This window comes from Neodiprion fabricii, chromosome 3, assembly GCF_021155785.1.
Source record: "Neodiprion fabricii isolate iyNeoFabr1 chromosome 3, iyNeoFabr1.1, whole genome shotgun sequence".
Classification (NCBI taxonomy): Eukaryota; Metazoa; Arthropoda; class Insecta; order Hymenoptera; family Diprionidae; genus Neodiprion; species Neodiprion fabricii.
In genome coordinates, this window is record NC_060241.1 from 8,329,098 (window position 1) to 8,349,648 (window position 20,551).

At 35.7% G+C, this 20,551-nt stretch overlaps 1 protein-coding gene across 7 annotated transcripts in view; it reads left to right on the forward strand.

The window, feature by feature from the left end:
* Nucleotides 1–20,551, forward strand: part of LOC124179077 (ras GTPase-activating protein raskol) — a 224,979-nt gene that overhangs the window by 120,022 nt on the left and 84,406 nt on the right. For 5 of the 7 annotated variants that reach the window (XM_046563114.1, XM_046563106.1, XM_046563107.1 and 2 more), the window contains 2 exons: nt 4,214–4,330; nt 13,733–13,819. The exons of 1 other annotated variant lie outside the window; for it this stretch is intronic. In XM_046563114.1, the coding sequence (XP_046419070.1) occupies nt 4,214–4,330; nt 13,733–13,819 (204 nt within the window). The remainder of the gene's footprint in view (nt 1–4,213; nt 4,331–13,732; nt 13,820–20,551) is intronic. One more of the 7 variants, XM_046563110.1, reaches the window with a different exon arrangement.

The following is a 20,551-nucleotide window of genomic DNA, read 5'->3' on the forward strand; positions in this document are numbered from 1 at the left end:
CAAGATTCATGTGAGATGCGTGGAAAGCTAGAAGCTTACGACGCTACAGGTGATAGTTAAAGTGGTCAGTACGTATTTGGTCTCGCGTTCCGTCTGTTTTTACAGGCAAATGGACTGGCCGAAATATCGGTGTACTTGTACCATTAAATTTCGACCGGTTACCGTTCACCAACTGTCGACGGTCTTCGCGTTCGACGAGTTTTTCTACCGATGCCACGAATACAAGGTTGTAAATAAGTGTGCGTTTACGGAGAGACGCTGACTTCCTTCACCTCGCAAGAAAATACTCACGATAATCGATTTATGTCCTCTTTTCGTAGTAAATTAATTAAACCAATTATCATCTTCATTTGATCAACCAGTTACGGTCAATGACCTCCGCGTATGCGAGTTACAACAGTCTTACAGAGATACGATTATAACGGAGGATCAAGCTCATTATTCTGTATTGCATTTTTGGGAATATAGAAAATAATTGAGCTTCGTTCTTGCACCCAAAGCATCACGTGATCGATCAACGTTTTTTTTTTTTTGTTTTTTTTTTTATGACAAGACAAAAATATTTAACTATTGTAATTTAAATCTTGTTTTCTTGAAACTAACCTTTTTTTCTACATAAAATTTTATTTTATTTTATGTGGTAATACATCGAATATCAATACAGTAAATATTACTTATCTGTGAAGAAAAAATTAGATTTTTTTCACCAATCCTACTGAACTACGCAAGGATAGAATAAGGTGATGAGAACGAAGTACGATTTTCAAATACCAAATTGTTGACGGCGAAGGTTCCTGACCTTTCCGAGACAAAGAATACTTTCCAGCCGAATGTTAGATTAGATAGCGTTGCCTGGATCACGGCTGATAGTCTGACGTATTTCCGCTCTGTTCTTCTCGCGTCGCGTGTTTACGTACAGAGATTCAGCAAACGATGAGAATTTCACTTAAATTCGTCAAATTATTGTAATATATATTTAAGCGATGAGAACAATTTCTTGTTTTTCAAAACTCCACGTACACATGATACAACGAATGACGAGCGAGGTCTTTGAAATTCAATGATACGGCCATTAGTTGAGGAGTAAGAGCGAGAAAATTAGGTCCTTGGTGCAATCTTCTACAGAATTAATTTTCTTGGTAGAGAATGTTTGGGGGTGTCCCCTGAGTATAAATTTAAGTTTGCGAGACGGGGGGGGGGGGGGGGGGGGGGTTGAGTTCCAGCCATCGTCTTGGAAAACACGTTTTACCAAATATCTCGTGAACTCTGCATCGTACGACAAATGCGATAGACACCTTTCTTTTAGGTTATGAAATTCTTGACATTTTTCTGTACAGCGCATACATTTTTCATTTATGGAACGGCAAGCTTTTCTCAGAATGGTTTTTTGCTAAGTATACAGCTATCGTTTGATGATACAGTAAAAACGGCGATGACGAAATTTGTAGAACATAAAATTTCCGAGAAACTTTACTTCAAGTTTGCTTTTCCTTCTCATTGCTGTTGTTGATGTTCATATTTTTTGTGCGTGTAACGCGATGTGCGAACAACTTTATCTGGCTGCATTGATAATTTTTTTTTATGACAAGACGTTCTACCCATGCAAATAAAAAAGATCTGTAAATACCTACTTCGCAGTTCTTCGTACTATTTATAATTTTCCTAGCTTCGCTACACAGTATTGTCATTTTTTCGGACACTTTTTGCCGTTTCATGTGATATGAAATGTTTTCCGTGTACTTATAAATAACATTTTCACCAACAATTCTCGCGGCTTACCAAAATGTAGCTGTCGAATAATAAATTTTATGGAAATAAGTTTGGAATAAAGTTTCTTGGAAAGTTCATATTCTACAAATTTGGTTATCACCATTTTTAATATTTCATCAACCACGCTGAAAATTTTTTGCCTCGCTACAATCAAAAACCTATGCACTATGCAAAGAAAAGTTTCCATTAAAAGTTGAGGGAAATTTTACTTTCTACGAGAACGATTCGTACTGTTTTTTATCCTAAGATGCACGGTTCTCGAGATATTTGGCAAAACGTATTTTCCAAGATGGTGGTCGAAGCTCGAACCTCCCCCCCCCCCTTCCTCGCCGTCACGCCAATTTGGATTTATATGCAGGGGACACCCCCAAACATTTTCCAACAAGAAAATCAATTCCGTAGAAGATTGCAGGAAACTTTACCTGGCTCTTGGATTAAAAGATTAAATCGAGCTTTCTTTTGAACATTCATTTGTTGATGCGCATATATCGTACTGACTGATCACGAAACTCCGGTTCTGAATTCGCATTTCTACGGTTTCTATTAAAAATGAGGAAATATAGCGTGTAGACGCGAAAGCAGAACGTAAACTGATGATCAAGAAAAATATTAACAGAGTCAGACGAAGTTTACGAGCATTATTGTTTGTGTAAATAATAATTCAGTTTAAAAAAAAACATGATTTTAGAAACACTGTTAATATGGCATACCTTTCTGTGTCAGGATAATGGGTCTTTAATTTAGAGTCTATGTAAAAGACAATTATTACATTTATGTCTGGTTTAAAGATTGGCAAAATGGATATTTATCCGCGTCAGTATTTTCATTATCTTTCTGTTATTTGCGTAGGAGATTATGATAAACTGTGGCTTTCAACGTCATGGGAATTGTCCCGCGCAGAAAAGTTTACACCACGGTCTTACATACAGGTCCGGAAACTAGTAGGGTGGGGAATGACTCAGATATTGAGGCAAAACCGTGGTTCTCGTCTTCGCCGTCTGCAGCGCTGCCCCCTCGGGGTGAGCCAATCATAAATCAGATCCGAACAGCTGATTTTTCGGAATCAACAATCTTGAATAACACTCAAAAATGAAGAAAGATGCGAATAAAAAATGATTGAGATGTTTACTACCATTCCATGGCGGGCGTGATAATTGTTTTATTTCAACGTAATCCTCAAATGTTTAAGTCAATAAAATCCATAAACATCAAGCGAGGGCTCGCAACTTTTGAGACAGTTTGAGATCTTGTGTAGATGATCCACCGTTTACACACTTTACACTGAGTTATGAACTGTCAAAAACTTCGATGAGCAGGTTATCTTATCGGTATATATCTATATCTATCATACCCCGGGCCAATGGCGCCCCTAGCGGATAGATAGGAAACAAGACTGTGTGCCTCACTAACGGTGACACCCCCTATCACTCAAAAGTGCCGGAGTTACCAGACCTGTATGTAAGACCGTGGTTTACACTTATTGTGCTACCGTACGCGAAAACGGAGAAAGCAACAGGATCCAGTTTCGGTACTTTACAATCCGCTTTTGCTTCCTTTTCAATCTTTAACCTATAATTTTCACTGCTTTTAATTAACTGCTTTGAGGATATTTATGCATGAAAAGTAAAGTCAGCGCAATAATATGTCGAATAAAAACGTGGCTAAGCAAAGGTTTAAAAAGTTGAACTAACCCTCATCGAATTGATGATTGTAAAAATTCTTGTAATCTGGAGAACGAAACATGCTAACGATCAATTTCAACTTTAAACGTCCTCTTGTAAACAACGTTAGAGAAATTACATTTTTCTACTTTGTTATTGAAAAAAAAAAAAAAAACCAATAAATCTCGTTCAATTTTGACGAACGATGGTCTGTTTTATTCATAAATAAATTCACTGCGAATCATTTGAGATAGATTTTTGTTAACAAACTGGTCGGTTGGTAAAAAAATTCAATGTATACGATCGTTATAAATTGCAGATGATGAAACTTCTGATTTAGCAATCAATACGTTATTGTTAGTCAAAATCCGACTCAGACGATGAACGGAATTCCATACAAAATTTTGATTAAAGGTATTCTGAATAAAAATCGTACAAGCAGTGTGGATGTTTTGATAAAAAATTATCAAACAATGTTATTTCCCTGAAATTGTGAACATAACATAAGGTGCTTACGTTTAATATTATGCGGTTTAAAATATTATCTCGTATCTCCAAGACTTTTTTCTGTACGTAACTATATTAGCTTAAGTGGGACTTTCTAAGCCTTTGTTTTATCACGTACATATATACACATATATTTTTTTTTTTTAATTTTGTTTCGACCGCTTTTTGACCTCGTTGTACATCCCATACATCCTCAACTTGTGTTAATTTATTCTCGAGTCTGGTACACACACGTAGCATGAGTATAAAAAGAAATTTTTCCTCATTCAAATTAGCCCCGTTTGCAAGGAGTCTGGCAACTTTACCCAGAGACGTTAATTGGCGGAAGGATAATCCAAGGTCCGACCTCATATCTCTCCAAGAACATGAGACCGTACACATCGTGGTGGAGTGTAAGTTGACAATAATTTTGAATAATTGAAATATTGACAGACAATAAATAGTTTACACATTATAATCACAGATGTGTACAATTGTTAACAAATCGTTCGCTTGATTTGTGAAAAACTCACACGGATATTGTTCGAGTTTCGACCACTCGAGGCGCTTTAACATCGTTCTAAGATTTATTGCAGCAAATCGCAACTCGTCGCGCGGATTTGGAAATTACGTGATTACGCTTATCGCCTGTGCTGCGAAAGAAATCTTATCCGCATTGACGTTATGCCGAGAATAATATTGGCCAGCGAATGTTTACGGAATGCGAGTAGTGCCGTATTTCAATTCCCCGACCGAAGCAGCCCGGCGCTCGAACGAATATTGTATCCTTGGCTTTTCACCAAAATCTACTTCTGGGATTATTATGCATCAACATCTCCTATATTTAGGCGAAAAACAATCCATAAATCCCATTAATGTTAGCCGGGAATTATCAATAATATACAGTTGGCCATCGGCCGAGATATGGATGTATAATTATATATTCTCATAAGTATGGTTATATTTGTATATAATATATATTCTTATAGGTATGCCTATTATACGTTTAACATAATTTATCCAAGAGCAGTGAAGATGTAACGCTACTGAACGTCGCCGTAGCTGCTACACGTTGTTTAAAAATAATGTTATTCCGTGTTTTAACCGGCGCACGCGTTGAGGGTATAAAAACGGATAGGAAAACACAGATAAAATATGCCTTTAGGCGCGTTTCTATTTTCGCATGCGCAAAAGCAGCCGTGCTCAATTATACAAATTATTCGTTCTGTGGATGGCTTGAAGATATTCAAGGCTACGTTTGAGATTGACTATGGTTTCCGCAACACTGCATCGACATAAATTTTTAGTTTTAGTTATTACGCAGTTTTTAACTGGTTGCATTTTTCACCGTAACAGAAAAAAATGACAATGAGTTTTGTAGTTGTGAATACAATATTCTAGTATTTGTTATTATTCCTTTCGTTATGGTCATTCGTACGATACTTTCTTGCAACTTTTATGACAAATTACATGCTTGTGCAATAATAAATTGACGTTAAGACCTCGTTTAACTAAACAACTGCGGTTAACCAGACAAACAGTTGGAAAATAAACGGGAAATATAGCACTGATAATTATTATTACACTAAATGGTTACTTGTACCAGATTTTCATGCAATTCCGACAATATTTAAACTGTTCTTGTAACGATATCCATTTCACTCGAATTTTGTAGTACAATTGTAACAAATTTTTTATTTATTTTTTTTTTAATTCAGGTTACATCTCAAGCTTTGCTGAGATTTCTGGTACTTGATAATAAAACACACAAATACTATGGACGCTGATTTAAGCAATTTTGAAAGGTTACGTTGACCTGGATTTTACCGCCGAGTGAACGTAAAATCATCTCATCAATTTACCGATATAATTAAAAAACATTTTGAATTTGTTTGCTTATTTTCTGGTAACATTTTTGCAAAAAAAATGATGAGTTGCCACAGGACCTTATTGTCTCATTTCAAATGATCTTCTTAGGTTTACGGATCAGGCTTCTGATACTGAAAAAAACTTTTTTAACTGAAAAAATATATATTTATTTTAATATATCTTTGCTAGATAATATACAATTGACGGTGGATTTGAATCAAATGTTTGTTTGTTATTTCTAAAGATGTCATCGTAAACTGACATTTGAGATTGTTGAATATCTGTTAAGGATTGTACAGAAATGAATATTTTTTTATAATTGCTGGCATCGCAAGTTCTCCCAATCAATGTGTACCTTAATTTTTGCATATTATAAAAATTTCCATTCAATATTTGTAGGGGAAAAAACATGCCGGGGATGAAATTATAGTTAATTGAGTAGGACAATTGATTTGTGTAATCTTCCGTCTCCTCAACTCTCAGCAGTTGTGCAAAAAGCGAATTCAACACTGTTAATTTCATCTCTTAACGCTACGAACATCAACTTGATGGTTCTAATTAAATCGTTTTAATTTTTCTATGCATCAGATCCTCACGCTGCAAATACCAAGATTTTCGGACGAAACAATGGAAAAGTTTCGTCAGTTGACGTCAAAACAAGCAATCAATTTAAAATTGTTGAAAGATTCCGACGTAGATTAGAATGTTACACATGAAACATTGACTAAATTCTTCAGTGCACGAATAGTGGAAATGCGAATACTATTTTACCTCTGCACGACCCACCACGTCTGTTTATGCGCGTATCAACGTATAGTTGAGGTTATGTTGTATTTTGTACGCGCGCGTGCGCCTGCGCTGTAGGCTTACTATGACTTGCCGTGACGTCAATTGGTCAAATGCGCGACCTTGAACGAAAATTGGTCCTGTTTCGCGCACGCCTTACTCCTTACTAGCGATGACCACTGAGTTAAAATAAGTCGATGCATCGATCAATCGAGTCCAAAAGAATAATCGAACACGACTCGATTGAATGGGTAAAAATTAAGCGATTAGTTGATTATTCCGTTTTTTTTTTTTTTTTGAGACGGTGCATTTGAAACCAAAATTTCGTAAATTTCAGTATGTAGTTTTAACTTTAGATTGCCACATCTATCTTTTTCCTGTGTCATTACCACACCGGGATCTCGTGGTTTCCATTCGGATTTTTTTCCATAACTACAGTCAAAATTGAAATGTTCAAGTCTTTTTTTCAGTCAATCAAGAATCGATCAAGGAACAGCCCTGTGATGGAAAAAAATTGATAGAACGAAACAACTCTGAGATGTACGAGTTTAAAAAGAAAAGAAAGTCCAAAAAAGCGAGAAAAATCTCGATTTCACACTTTCTTTTCAAGAATTCATATCTTCGGTGCTAGTTGCCCGTTTTAAAAATTCTTTCAGCATCTTGATGGGCACACTGCAAAGCATGGACAAAAAATGTGGTGATCCGATATTTCAATATTATCAACAAAATTTCAAGTGGTCAATGTGACAAATTTTCGATTTTTTACGTTTCAAGTGATTTGCACGATACAGAATACTTTATATTTGCTGGAAGGAAAACGAGATCTTACAAATGTCCATGTGTAACATAAAGTATTTATTAGTTTTATTTTTCAATCAAAATAATGACAATTCGATTTAAGTTATTACTAGTCAAACTTGAAGTATGAAAGCGCTCTTATTACAGGCAAGACTCTCGCAGCTGCGCGTCTTACTCCGGATTTGCATATTTTGACTGTAAAATACGTTAGTAATATTTGTTTGAGTTATTGTGTACAAATGTTTACTCGATAGATCTTCAGCTTGAACCTGGCAATAGACAAGCTGGCCAGTACAGAGCTCTAACCACGAAGCGTCAATTTCGACTTCTATGATTTTTTCAATTGGAAAAAAAAAATCTTGAAAATGCGGAAAAAATATTATATTGAACAAATATATAATATTATAAACATAAAATGAATTGAATTTGAAGTACTTACCCTCGAGAAAGTTACGTCGTTGCCACACTGGGGTCTCGGAGACCCCGGACTCGATTTAGACCCGTGTCACTACTGAGTTAATCCCAAACTTTTCCTTCCACTCCTTTTCATTATACAAGGACCAGCCTATGCAAAATTACTCTGGGGTCTTGGGGACCCCGGTGTGGCAATCTAGGGTTAAACACCAGAAACGTTGTTTGATAGTTTCATTCAAAATATTCGTCAATTGCAAAAAAAAAAATCATTCATCTTTCACCTATTATAGCAAATAGGTCTATAAGTAAATAAGGCAATGATAATAATTGATGCTTTAATCACATATATTGATATTATATAGCGTTGTTTATGGGAGTTGAAAAAACAAATCGATTTTGAAAAAAAAACGAAATCGATTATACTCGATTAATCAGGAAAAAAGTTTCGATTTAATAGAAAATCGATAAATTTTTGGTCATTTTTACTCCTTACGCTGTGACAAATACAATCTTATCGTTCGGTTCGGTTCTCCAGTAATCTCTCTAAATGTCCTTAATCCTGCTGTTCGATTAAATGACCCAAGTCGTTTCAATCCCCAAATCATGAAATCTTCAGCTCGTTCGTATATTGTTGTTTCACGTCGCAACGAATTATTTCCTCAAACTATTACAGAGACCGTGAATTATGCGATAGGTCGCAGGTATTTCGCACGTGTGAAATGAGAAATGCGAATCACGTTTACAGGCACTAACCTCTCGTTTATCTGCCAACACCGTGCCGATATTGTTATACGCGAACGCGTGTTCTTCGAATCCAACTGTTCTTCAATGTATTCCAACATAATACATGACCCTTTTTATTAAGTGAGATTTATTTTTCGTCTGAATTTCGTCTAGTTTCAAAATCCTCTATAATCACTTTTAAACTTTTATGAAATTTGGGTATAGAATCAAAATTGCGTAAAAAACATATCTAACGCATACAAATAAATTTTGTTGCTCTCTGGAAAATCTTCAATACGATTCTACCTGCAATTATGTTTTAAATGTTGATGCTTTGAGGTGTCGAGTTCATTAAAAAAAGTGTCGGAATTGGAAACATTACGAAACAAAATTTAATCAGAACTATTTTATTTCGTTATAGAAAAATGTATTTTAACGAACCCTCGTCCATTTTGTTTGCAATAATTCAATTCTTTACGAAATGTAAATGATTGATTTATATTTTACAACGAAAAAATCTATTAACCGTTGTTTAAAGATCCTTCACCGGAGATTTACAGCAAAAGTATTCAGAAATTGGAAGTGCCCCTGATCCATGAAAATATTACTTACAGAAAAATTGTAGCATTGAAAACATGAATTATAAGTACGATATGGTTCTGAAGTTGTTGGAAAATAAATTGGCTGTATTTTTTGAGTGATTCTTCATTTTCATTTTTTCTTAGTTATTAATAGAGAGACATTTCCCGGTCGAAAGTTAACAGAATCAATTGGGTATTTGTATGAAAAAATTGTACATGCGTATCGAGCAGAGAATCCAAAAATAAGTAGGTCATATTTTGGCTTTTCTTAATTAAATTAAAATCGACGACATTACACTAGTTTTCAAACTACAACAATATGACGTCACACATGCTAAGGTATTATATCTGTATATTACGAAATCAGTGAAATTCAATTGCTCGCAACATGCGCAATTATTATTATTCAGAAACAATCGAGAATACAATTTAATTATTTTATATTTCTCTGGTTTAGACACTTGTGGATATTTTTTTTATTTTTCAAATCCAAAGACCCAATTTCAGTTTCATAAATCTTCAAAACTTGGATTTCACCTTTTCTGTTCTTATAATAATTAATTATTTTTCAAACTTGCCACTAGCTGAATAAATCTTAACGTTTACACAAATTATACTTGCAATATTTGAGCTTGCCTTGCATTTTGAATAAATAATATCTGGCAATATCCACGCCTATGAGCCGACTCGAATGCTCGTACGTACAATCGGTTGCGGAAAAAATGCGATGATTAAAACATCGGACCTTAACGACCTAATTGTTGCACGTAGGTACACACCTACGGTCCACACTCGTCCATCCATCCATCCATCCATCCATCAGCAACAGTGGGCGCTGAGCGTACGTGCCCTGAATTCCAATCTGCGACCACTGTGGTTTCTATAAAGCAGATACCCATCTATATTTATCAGTTTCGTTGTATGCATGCACGTATGCACATACGTCATCATTTTCCCCGAGATTTTTATTTTCAAAGGATAAAGGCTTGTCTGTGAAAAGTTGGGAAAGGAGTGAAAACATCGGAGTAAAAATATTGAAGGCTGAAAATTTTCAAAATTCTATACTTGAAACCTTTTATCCGATTGTTCATATCTCGGTTTGTGTTATTGGAATTCGGTAAGGAATATTGAGGCGAAGCTTTTTAACCCCACTGTAACAGTTTGAATACGCTTGCCTAACTCAAAGTAAAACTTGACTGATTTAGTAGGTGAGCCCATAGGTGAATTCTTGAACTTTGTGATTACTTTGACGATTTCCGACTTCGCAATTTTTCACTCTCACTCCTCCGACGACGACCGAACCGTAAACGCATATCTGACTAGAGCAAACATGGAGTGCGCTCTTCGAAAAACTATAAACTTCTATCGAATCTACGTTTCTTATTAAATTTCAATATTCTTCGTGATACAACAAAGATACATAGTTTGCAAACAAACACGGTCGAAGTAAGGAAAAAAGGCCTAAACGAGGCGAAATCCTGAATGGGATGGTTCGTGATAAGTTTTTATACCTTTACATTTTTATTTATACACCTAATATGTGCATTTACACCCAGGTAATTTTAAGGATTTTGCTGCATTGTTTTATCTCATTTTCTGTCGAAGGGAAAAGGTTATGAGAGAATTTTTTTTTATCGATGAAAGTATTCAATATTCATTTCCAATCCTTGTAATAGGAATAAAAATTCCGTTACACCACGTTTGCGATGGGGACCTAACTCATAAAAAGTGAAACGTTACGAAAGCTGCAACGCTCCTCATTGGCTGGGCAGCGCGAATTGTTGCCCATTTGATTTAGCGAGACAGAATACTAGAGAAGAAAACTGCGACAGGCATCGCGGGTAATACTGTAATACATATATATTAGGGTGGGCCAAAAAAATCGAATATTTTTTTTTCACTTGGTACTCCGAAAACTTGGTTGGTAGAGACCTCAAAAACATTCTCTCGAAGTATGATCTCTTAATTTTAATAGGAAGATCCTCCGCCTCGCAGTTTTCTATTTTTTTCTTATGGTGACGAAGAAAAATACATATCTTGGTATCTACTATTGATAAAAAAAAATGTGTATCATATTTTCGTAGTAAATTGAATTCTCAACAAAAAAGGTCTCTTACAATTTTTTTGTATACCTCACCGTTCAGAAGTTATTGAAGGTTGAAGTTTGATCATTTTAAGGTGGATGTCTTTTTTTTATAAATTTTATAACTCTTCAACAAAAAATCATTATAATACGTGCAACTCATATTTTCGTAGAAAATTGAATTCTCTACACAAAAGGTCTCTTACAATTTTTTTGTATACCTCACCGTTCAGAAGTTATTGAAGGTTGAAGTTTGATCATTTTAAGGTGGATGTCTTTTTTTTATAAATTTTATAACTCTTCAACAAAAAATCATTATAATACGCGCAACTCATATTTTTGTAGAAAATTGAATTCTCTACACAAAAGGTCTCTTACAATTTTTTTGTATACCTCACTGTTCAGAAGATATTCACCGTCAAACTTCAATGCACACTATTTTTAACAGTGACGTCAGTTGCACAAGACAAAGAGACGAAGCGATAGGATTTAAAACAAAAATCCTCTCGAGCAAAACATTTTATGTATAATCTGTGAAAAAAAGTTCTTAAATGTTCTCTGAACAAACGCCATAAAAATAATTAAGAGCATGATTGGGATTTCAAAATATAAAAAAAAAAAAAAATTGTAAAAATACTAAAAAAATGATAAATTACGAAAAGTTTTTGAAATAGAGAACTTCTATAGTAGTTACGTCGACGACAGAAACTGAAATTTGTACAAATTTTCCCGAAACTCATAAATTAAATTGAAATTGTTTGAATTATTAACAAAAAACTGTTAAAAATAGTGGGCATTGAAGTTTGACGGTGAATATCTTCTGAACAGTGAGGTATACAAAATAATTGTAAGAGACCTTTTGTGTAGAGAATTCAATTTTCTACGAAAATATGAGTTGCGCGTATTATAATGATTTTTTGTTGAAGAGTTATAAAATTTATAAAAAAAAGACATCCACCTTAAAATGATCAAACTTTAACCTTCAATAACTTCTGAACGGTGAGGTATACAAAAAAATTGTATGAGACCTTTTTTGTAGAGAATTCAATTTACTACGAAAATATGATACACATTTTTTTTTATCAATAGTAGATACCAAGATATGTATTTTTCTTCCTTACCATAAGAAAAAAATAGAAAACTGCGAGGCGGAGGATCTTCCTATTAAAATTAAGAGATCATACTTCGAGAGAATGTTTTTGAGGTCTCTACCAACCAAGTTTTCGGAGTACCAAGTGAAAAAAAAATATTCGATTTTTTTGGCCCACCCTAATATATATATATACATATATATAAAATATGAGTGAAAAATTTCTACAAATACTGTGCGATGAATATTGTGTTCGGAAAGGGATAATCAATTGGATTTTATATACAAAGCGTAAGAAGCTTCGCTTCTGTAGGGTGTTCCACGACACCGCACTCTTTTTTAATTTAAATACATCGTCGGAATGTTGTTTCATTTCCGTTCGATATTATTGGTGCAAACAGCACCGTTGAAAATTTTTCAAACAGTTTTTTCTCCTTTCCTAACTTTAGATTGAGGACTCTACAGCCTGTTCATCGATATCATATTTACACAACAATCAAACCGAAATAAAAAATAAAAAAAAACAAACGGCTCGTTTGATTGCAGTTCAAGTTACACTGCGCTGTGGTTTATTGTTATTTACCTACCCTGTATAGTCTAGTATTTCTTTAGTTCTACAATATGCACAAGAAATCTACAAAATATTCGACAAACCGATGAAACGAGTGTCGAAGAATTTTGAAGAGGTGGACCGGTTTAAAGTCGCTATTTTTTTGTTAACTTTATTACAAGGTAATCACATATTGAATATCGATCGCATCAATTCTCTAAGAATTTATAATACTTGTAAAAGAGTAAAATATATCAATAATCAAGAGCCTCATCTCAAATTGCTTTAATCAAAACGGCAAAGAGTCTGTAGGTATGAACCGTTTGATTTCAACCTGTGATGACTTATTTATCGAGAAGACTATTTCTGTGCAATCCCATCGAGACATTTTATTTTATCCCGTATTAGTATCACAGAATATTCAGATTTTCACAACTGCGCTGACATTAATTCTGATCACAGCAAATAGCAATATTGACGTGACTGTATTTGAAAAAAAAAAATCTGTCACAACGAATTCGCAAAATTGTGCCTTTTCAATCTGACTATGCTTTGGTGGGTCGAAATAAAATGAGTTTACTAAATTTTTCACCGTTTCAAAACAGTTTCGAAATGAGAAAAAATCCATAGCCAAGATTTTGTTGTTTGCCATCCTGTTTTTTGTTTCTCGTAATCTAAGGAAAATCATCGTACAAGCTTATGGATAAATTAATTTTATGAATAATCAATGTCCTACCGATTAGTCACGAAATCAAAAAAAAAGCATTGATCTTAAACTGACCGACTTCTTTGATTAAACGTCGTGTTCTTCGTTTCGTAATCGGTCGTGAAATTAACTGTCGTCTGAATAACTTCGTTCCTGTAACAACTGCATTGTTCAAATTTAATATAATTTTTTTTCTTCTTTCTTCACTGTTACAGGTGAGTGTAGATCAATGTCCTTGCCTAGGGGGTATCACTCCCCGGCACCATCCACTCGCACCGTCGAGCTACGACGAAATGAAAAAGGTAAGGGACATGTTCCTCCGTCATTCTGACGACTTTAGTGGGTGATGACGGATCTGCATTTTTGAAGATATACGTACGTTTCTTCTTCATGATCTATAAAGTGCGCACTTTCCTACAAAAGCAGAATACACCGTGTATTTTCAATTTTGGACACGTGGGTGATATGCTAACGTTTTTGTTATCTTGGTCGAAAGTCGCGGTGAAGAGTATCAAAGACTTTAAGGTAGTACCGTGATGAATCACTTTTCTGACAATATCTTTCAATTTTTGAATACACATAATTTGAAGTGTCCTTTATACGTAGGAATTTTTTTTAATAGTCCTTGCGGTACTAAATTTTGCAATATTAGCGATCAAAAGTCGTACAATTTGCATGTATTCCCTATCCCGACCGTAGTTAGAGTGAGCATTTTATTTAATAACAGCCATACTTTTCTTAAAATTTTTTTTAAAAACTGAGAATTATTAATTGAGGATATAACAAGTAATTTTTTTCAAAAAAAACACAAACAAGCCGTATTCATTTGTTTGTAAATAATTCTTAAAGTTTGTTGCTTTTAATGATTTTCAAACTTTCTCTCATAACCTGACCCGTGAGAAACAGTGACTTGGCAACGTTGCCCTACGCGGGAAGTTTAAAATGCCATAAAGGCCCAACGAATTGAAATAAATGTCAGAACTTTGCCGTTTTTTAATCGCGAAGTCATTGTGTATTATTTTCAGTCTCCAATTATTACTAACCTCAAATTGATTTCGTAACAATACATTTCTCTACAACACATGCTCGAGGGGCAAGAGATACTGAGTCAGAAAGCAACGTTGCCAAGTCAGACAAAAGACGCAATGGGAAAATTTTTATACTTCTGCGCATGTGAGAGGAGGCGCAAAGGTGTACTGTATCTCGACTACTTTTTACTTTAGTTATAATGTTTTATACGGGGGATATTTCTCTGGAAGTTGAGGACTGCTGCTATCACGGTACTACCTTAAAGGATCAGTTCGATACGAACTTAAGAAAATAGAGAATACGACTGATCTGGTGGAAAATTAACGTCTTTTCTAAAAAGCCTGTAATGTTATCGTGTTATCGAATGGCTCTTGCCGATGTTTGTATTGTTATAAAATTGTAAACGGTTGCATTAGTTACCCTGTTTTATCGACAGAGTAAATCGTTGATAAGATCGTAGACCATGGAGGCTAAATACGGGATGAATTATGTGTAAAAAGTTGTTATCTTTGCAAGAATATTGATTCACAGACGCTGTCCGGAAGATTCTTTTCGTGTTCGTTGTGGGAAAATATAATCTTCGACGTAATTGTTCTCAAGCGTTACGGCACAACTGAGCGTTTGCAGTACAACGTCATTTCGCACGACAAGTACAATGTGTGTATAACAATAATCTAGAATTGCATTTCACACGCCATTGTGTGAAATTTAACGAACTCTAACGGTGTATAATACCACCTCTGAAAACTTCGTAACTAGGTTGAAACAATACAAAATCTTAGATAAAAATTACACGTAGCCAAATGGGAAGCCTACGAATGTTTGTTATAAAACAATTGTTGGTGCTTCTAAATAAGTAGTGCAAAAATCGTTGCGCAATTGGTGTTTAGGTACCATTGTAAACAAGTCAGATTTAGCCGAATGCACTCAACGTAGCGCTGAAAAAAAAAACGCGATAAAACAAAGATTTATAGAATGATACTAAAGGTAATAATTTAGTTACATCTAACCAGTACGATCATCGTGATACATGAAAAATGTTTAAAAACACTGAATTTCGACTGTAAATACCTCGCTATAATAACAATATCAAAGAATTCCCACTGTTCTATCGTTTTTTCATAAAAAAAATCATTATTGCATGAGCAACAGCTCGTTTTATATTTGTGCGTAATTCTCCAGACATACTCTCGAGTTAAATTCTAGACAACAGCATGTAACGTATTTCTTACCGGATCGTAAGTTCATCGTTTGTAAATCATTACGATTTTATTCGTTACACGTATCAGATTTTTTGACCAACTCACAAAAAAACATCCGACTCGGCGGATTTGTTGAAAATTCGTTATTTAATAAAATGAACTATTCTCACAAAACGTACGTGCAACGTCTCTAAAATGAAATAGTTTTCAAACAATCAGACTTCTTGCTTGAATAATTAACTTGGTCAATTTTTTTTCGTACAGCTTAAAAAAGCACTAATTTAAATAATGGCGTCCACGGAATTTGTTCGTCCGTGGCGATGGTGCCGCCTTAAATTTTGGACGGTGGAGCATCTGGTCAAATTTACCATAGACGAAACGTAACGCTAACTCACCGCCGCTGTCTAATTTGCCGTTGCGTGTTCGGGGGAGGAAAATGAGTTTTTACCCGTATAACGCATGATGCATAGGAGGAAGTGTTATCCCCACGATCGTTGTATACTCTCCTTACCCTGCGCGTTATAAAAAGCTTGAACAACGCCCTAAAATTTTTAACACTAAAGTTAAAGCAATTTTTCAGGGGAGCTTGAAGTCTCCGCAAACGAAAGAGACAGAATTATGAATTACACCATTATTGCGTCATACATCTAGACGGAATTTCTGTGAATCAGTCGGAATCTATTTCTGGTGTTACATAAATTTCTTCGGACCAAAAATTTATCCGATTACAATGAAAATATGTCGGCCGCTGCTTTTGACCCTCGAATTCTCTGATTTTGAAACTGCGAAACCAAAACCACGGATGTCCGCAAATAAAAAACTGCAGTTCAATCGAATTGCTTAGGCAGGAATTGATCTGAGCTGTAAATAAAGCAAACTTGAGTTTACAAAACCGTACTACAATCATAAACATTGACGTTGTATCGACGCGACGTGTTTTGTGTCGGAAAATGTATAGAAATATTTTTGACGAAGTAAACAATGAAGGAATTGAATCTCGGTCGCACTGTATGTAAAAAATCTTAACGCGAGAAACAGGCCAACGTTTCTCCATCGGATAAATCGTACGAAAATTGCAGGAAGATGATAATAACGGAATAAAATTACACACTCCGTACACTCGGGGTCGGTAATTCTCAGACGGCTAATTTTTCCTCACAAGTCGGTTAGGTTGGCAATGCAGAATGAACTCGCAGCGCCACCGCCGGCCGGCAACGGAACACAGGCTCAAACTTTGTAAACATAACCTGTACAGAGTAGAGGAAAGGAGGACTATCTCCGTAAAATAGAGGGAAATTAAGATGGCGTTGCTACAGCGAAAGTTCCACAAAGCGGAAAATCGATCGAACCCGATTGAATCCTGATTGCTAAGGTCCGATCAGATTGCTTCCCTCAATACTCACGAGCGCCAATCTGGCGACTTGTTCAACCACCATTTCCTGCTGTTTATCGGACACCATTGCCCCCTAGTGTACAAATTGGCGCATTGGATTTGGCGAGACTTTGACTGTGCGTTCTTCCTCTCTTCTCGTTTGAGAATCGAAAGAAAATTTCTCAGCGTCGCGAAACCTGCGGTCACAATATTGTGACGGCAGAGACCAGCAGATGCAGCTGGCCGACAGTTGAGCGCGTGCCCTGAATAATGAATATGCATGTACCCGTACCACTACTGTCCACTTCCGGTCGGATACGAGCTCTGCCCGTACCTGCCTACCTTCCTATGCGTCCCTGACCACGTCCTGGGCAGCTTATAACCTGGCTGTTGCAGAAACTTTGTATTCGGTGGAGACGTGAATTGGTACAGGCAACAGGGAATTTTGTCGTGTACTGAATTACAGGAGTTATTTTTTTTTCGTAAATAGGTTCAGTATGACGTACCGAATGTAAATTCACAAAATCCTTACAAATTTTAAGTGCGGAAGTGCCGCCATTTTGAGAAAAACCGTTTCGGCCTTTATCTCCGTAACCGTGCACTCTAGGCCCAAAATGATAATGACCTTTACTGTAGATAATGATATTTTCTATCTTTTTTGTTTAATAACTTTTTTTGTATCACTAACTGTTGACAACCTATACGACTGCCAAAATTCATTTATTGACTTGTTGATCAATATCTCCTCGAATAATTGTTTAAACAACGAAATGCTAACGATCTAACTTTTAGATCCACAAATTTCCTACAACTTTTACTTGAAACTTTTTGTCCTCAAATAAATATTTACGAAGTTATAACGCTTTCTATGTCGCACTATCGGGTGGAAGGTTAATAAAAACGCGGGATGCATAGAATAATGATGAAAATTCTTCAAACACGTGCAAAAAATATTCATGAGATGACAAATAGCAATAAATAATTTGCTTTCTTAACTGCAAAAAAACAGCAACTACCTGATGGAATTTTTTTCAAATTTATATTATATTTTGGCAGTCGTATAAGTTGTAAATAGTTAGTGATACAAAAAAAGTTATTAAACAAAAAAGATATGAAATATCATTATCTACAATAAAGGTCATTATCATTTTGGGCCCAGAGTGCACGGTTACGGAGATACAGGCCGAAACGGTTTTTCTCAAAATGGCGGCACTTCCGCACTTAAAATTTGTAAGGATTTTGTGAACTTACATTCAGTACGTCATACTGAACCTATTTATGAAAAAAAAATAACTCCTGTAATTTAGTGCATTATGGACAAGAGTAACGGGTCCCCTATTGCCTGTACTAAATGTTCGAATTGGGTCTTACGTTTTTTTAAAAAACTGGAATGATTGAGAATTTCATCCACAATCAAGATTTCGACGGTTTGATTGAATATTTTTGGCAATATTGATTTTTTGGTGAAACATGATGGAAGAATGTATTTATTTATCTCATGATATTGTACGTAACGTCCACATTGGATTGTTTACAATTGAGATATTATTTACGTAAAAATGCTCGATATTAGGCCGTACGTGCAGTTTTTACTCGGCGTATTGAACGAAACGCCTCTGAACTTTCCAGGGAATAGAAGTATAAAAGTGTTTATTTGACCCACATACCGCGTTCTGTGCAAATTTTATGGACCCGGAAGTTCGCGATGTTTTTTTCTCGTTTCCGATTTTCCTGAACTTCCAGTGTTTCTTGAATTTCTCGTCTGCATGCATCCAAAGTAAACATACATGTACGCGTGACTTTCAAGCTCGTAGAAAAGCGATTTTTATACTCGTATATGGTGTATTCCACGCCTAATCAACCAGTTTGTGAACCTGACTTTGATAGTCCACGCCGCGAAAACTACAATGAAACAGTGAATCAAAATTCTTTCCGGCAATTGTTTTACTTCGTAAATTATTTCACCTACCTCGGATCGACAGTGATTTAAGTTTTTTGAGAAAATCTATGAAAAATTGAACGCCATTTTCGCAACAAAAACACTGTACCGAACATCAGAGAAGCTGTGCCGATATCCTCAAAATTCGAATCATTATCGGTTTTGGGATAGCTTGAACAAGTTTGTAAAATAACACGTTCGATAAAAAATAGTTTTACCAATCGTTCTTCACAGTTTTCTGCGTGAGAACTGCCGTATTTATAAAAACAAGAATCTCAAATTATGTCAAAGTCACAGTCTGGGTGATTTGGCACGGAACGCCTCACGCGTAATCATTCCTCTGCAACATCGTTTGCCCCGCTTTCTTGAACTCACTTTTGCGACTTTTACACACATTATCAAGTAAAAGATCTACAGCACGATCTCCTTGTAGTTGCCTCAGTTATTCGCGTTTCCGTCGCGCACCTCCTGCAGAAACGAGGGTGGATTTGGCAAAGCGATGTTACACTGGTTCGTATTTATAGTCGAGGAAATAAAGCACTAAAAACGGCCCAACTGTCGATTTTTTGAGCAGTAAGACGGATTTTAATGCGGTTTTTTGCATTCGCTTCGTAAGAGCGCCTACAAACTTTGTGAACTAAATTGATTAATTAATTTTTTGAAAATGCATTATGGCATTAATAATATGCATTTTGCAAGTGCACTTCCAAGAGACACTAAATAAAAAATTTGCTACTCGGGGGTTTTTGGGGTCGCTGAACACGAATATCGCCACGGCAACCGTCTCCGAGGTACCTGGTGCCCAGGGTGGACAGTATCAACGTCTTCTCCTAGAGTTTTGGCGAAAATTGTGATCGAATTTGTCGAAACTCGTTGCTTTGGGGTTTTTGGGGTCACTGAACACGAATATCGATACGGCAACCGTCTCCGAGGTACCTGGTGCCCAGGGTGAACGTTTCAACGTCTTTTTCTGGAATTATCTTGAGTATTATCATTTTTACCTCAATTAAAGTATATTGTTCTTAAATCAATCACAAATTCGATCACAATTTTCGCCAAAACTCTAGGAGAAGACGTTGATACTGTCCACCCTGGGCACCAGGTACCTCGGAGACGGTTGCCGTGGCGATATTCGTGTTCAGCGACCCCAAAAACCCCCGATTAGCAAATTTTTTATTTAGTGTCTCTTGGAAGTGCACTTGCAAAATGCATATTATTAATGCCATAATGCATTTTCAAAAAATTAATCAATCAATTTAGTTCACAAAGTTTGTAGGCGCTCTTACGAAGCGAATGCAAAAAACCGCATTAAAATCCGTCTTACTGCTCAAAAAATCGACAGTCCATTGCTTTATTTCCTCGACTATTACGACGCCGCGTGGCTTTGCGCCAGCTTAAGGTAGTAGCCCGATGTGGCGACCGAAATTTAGACGTTTTTTCATGATTTTTTTTTACAAAGTAAATAAAATGCTATCGTTTTAAAATTTTTACA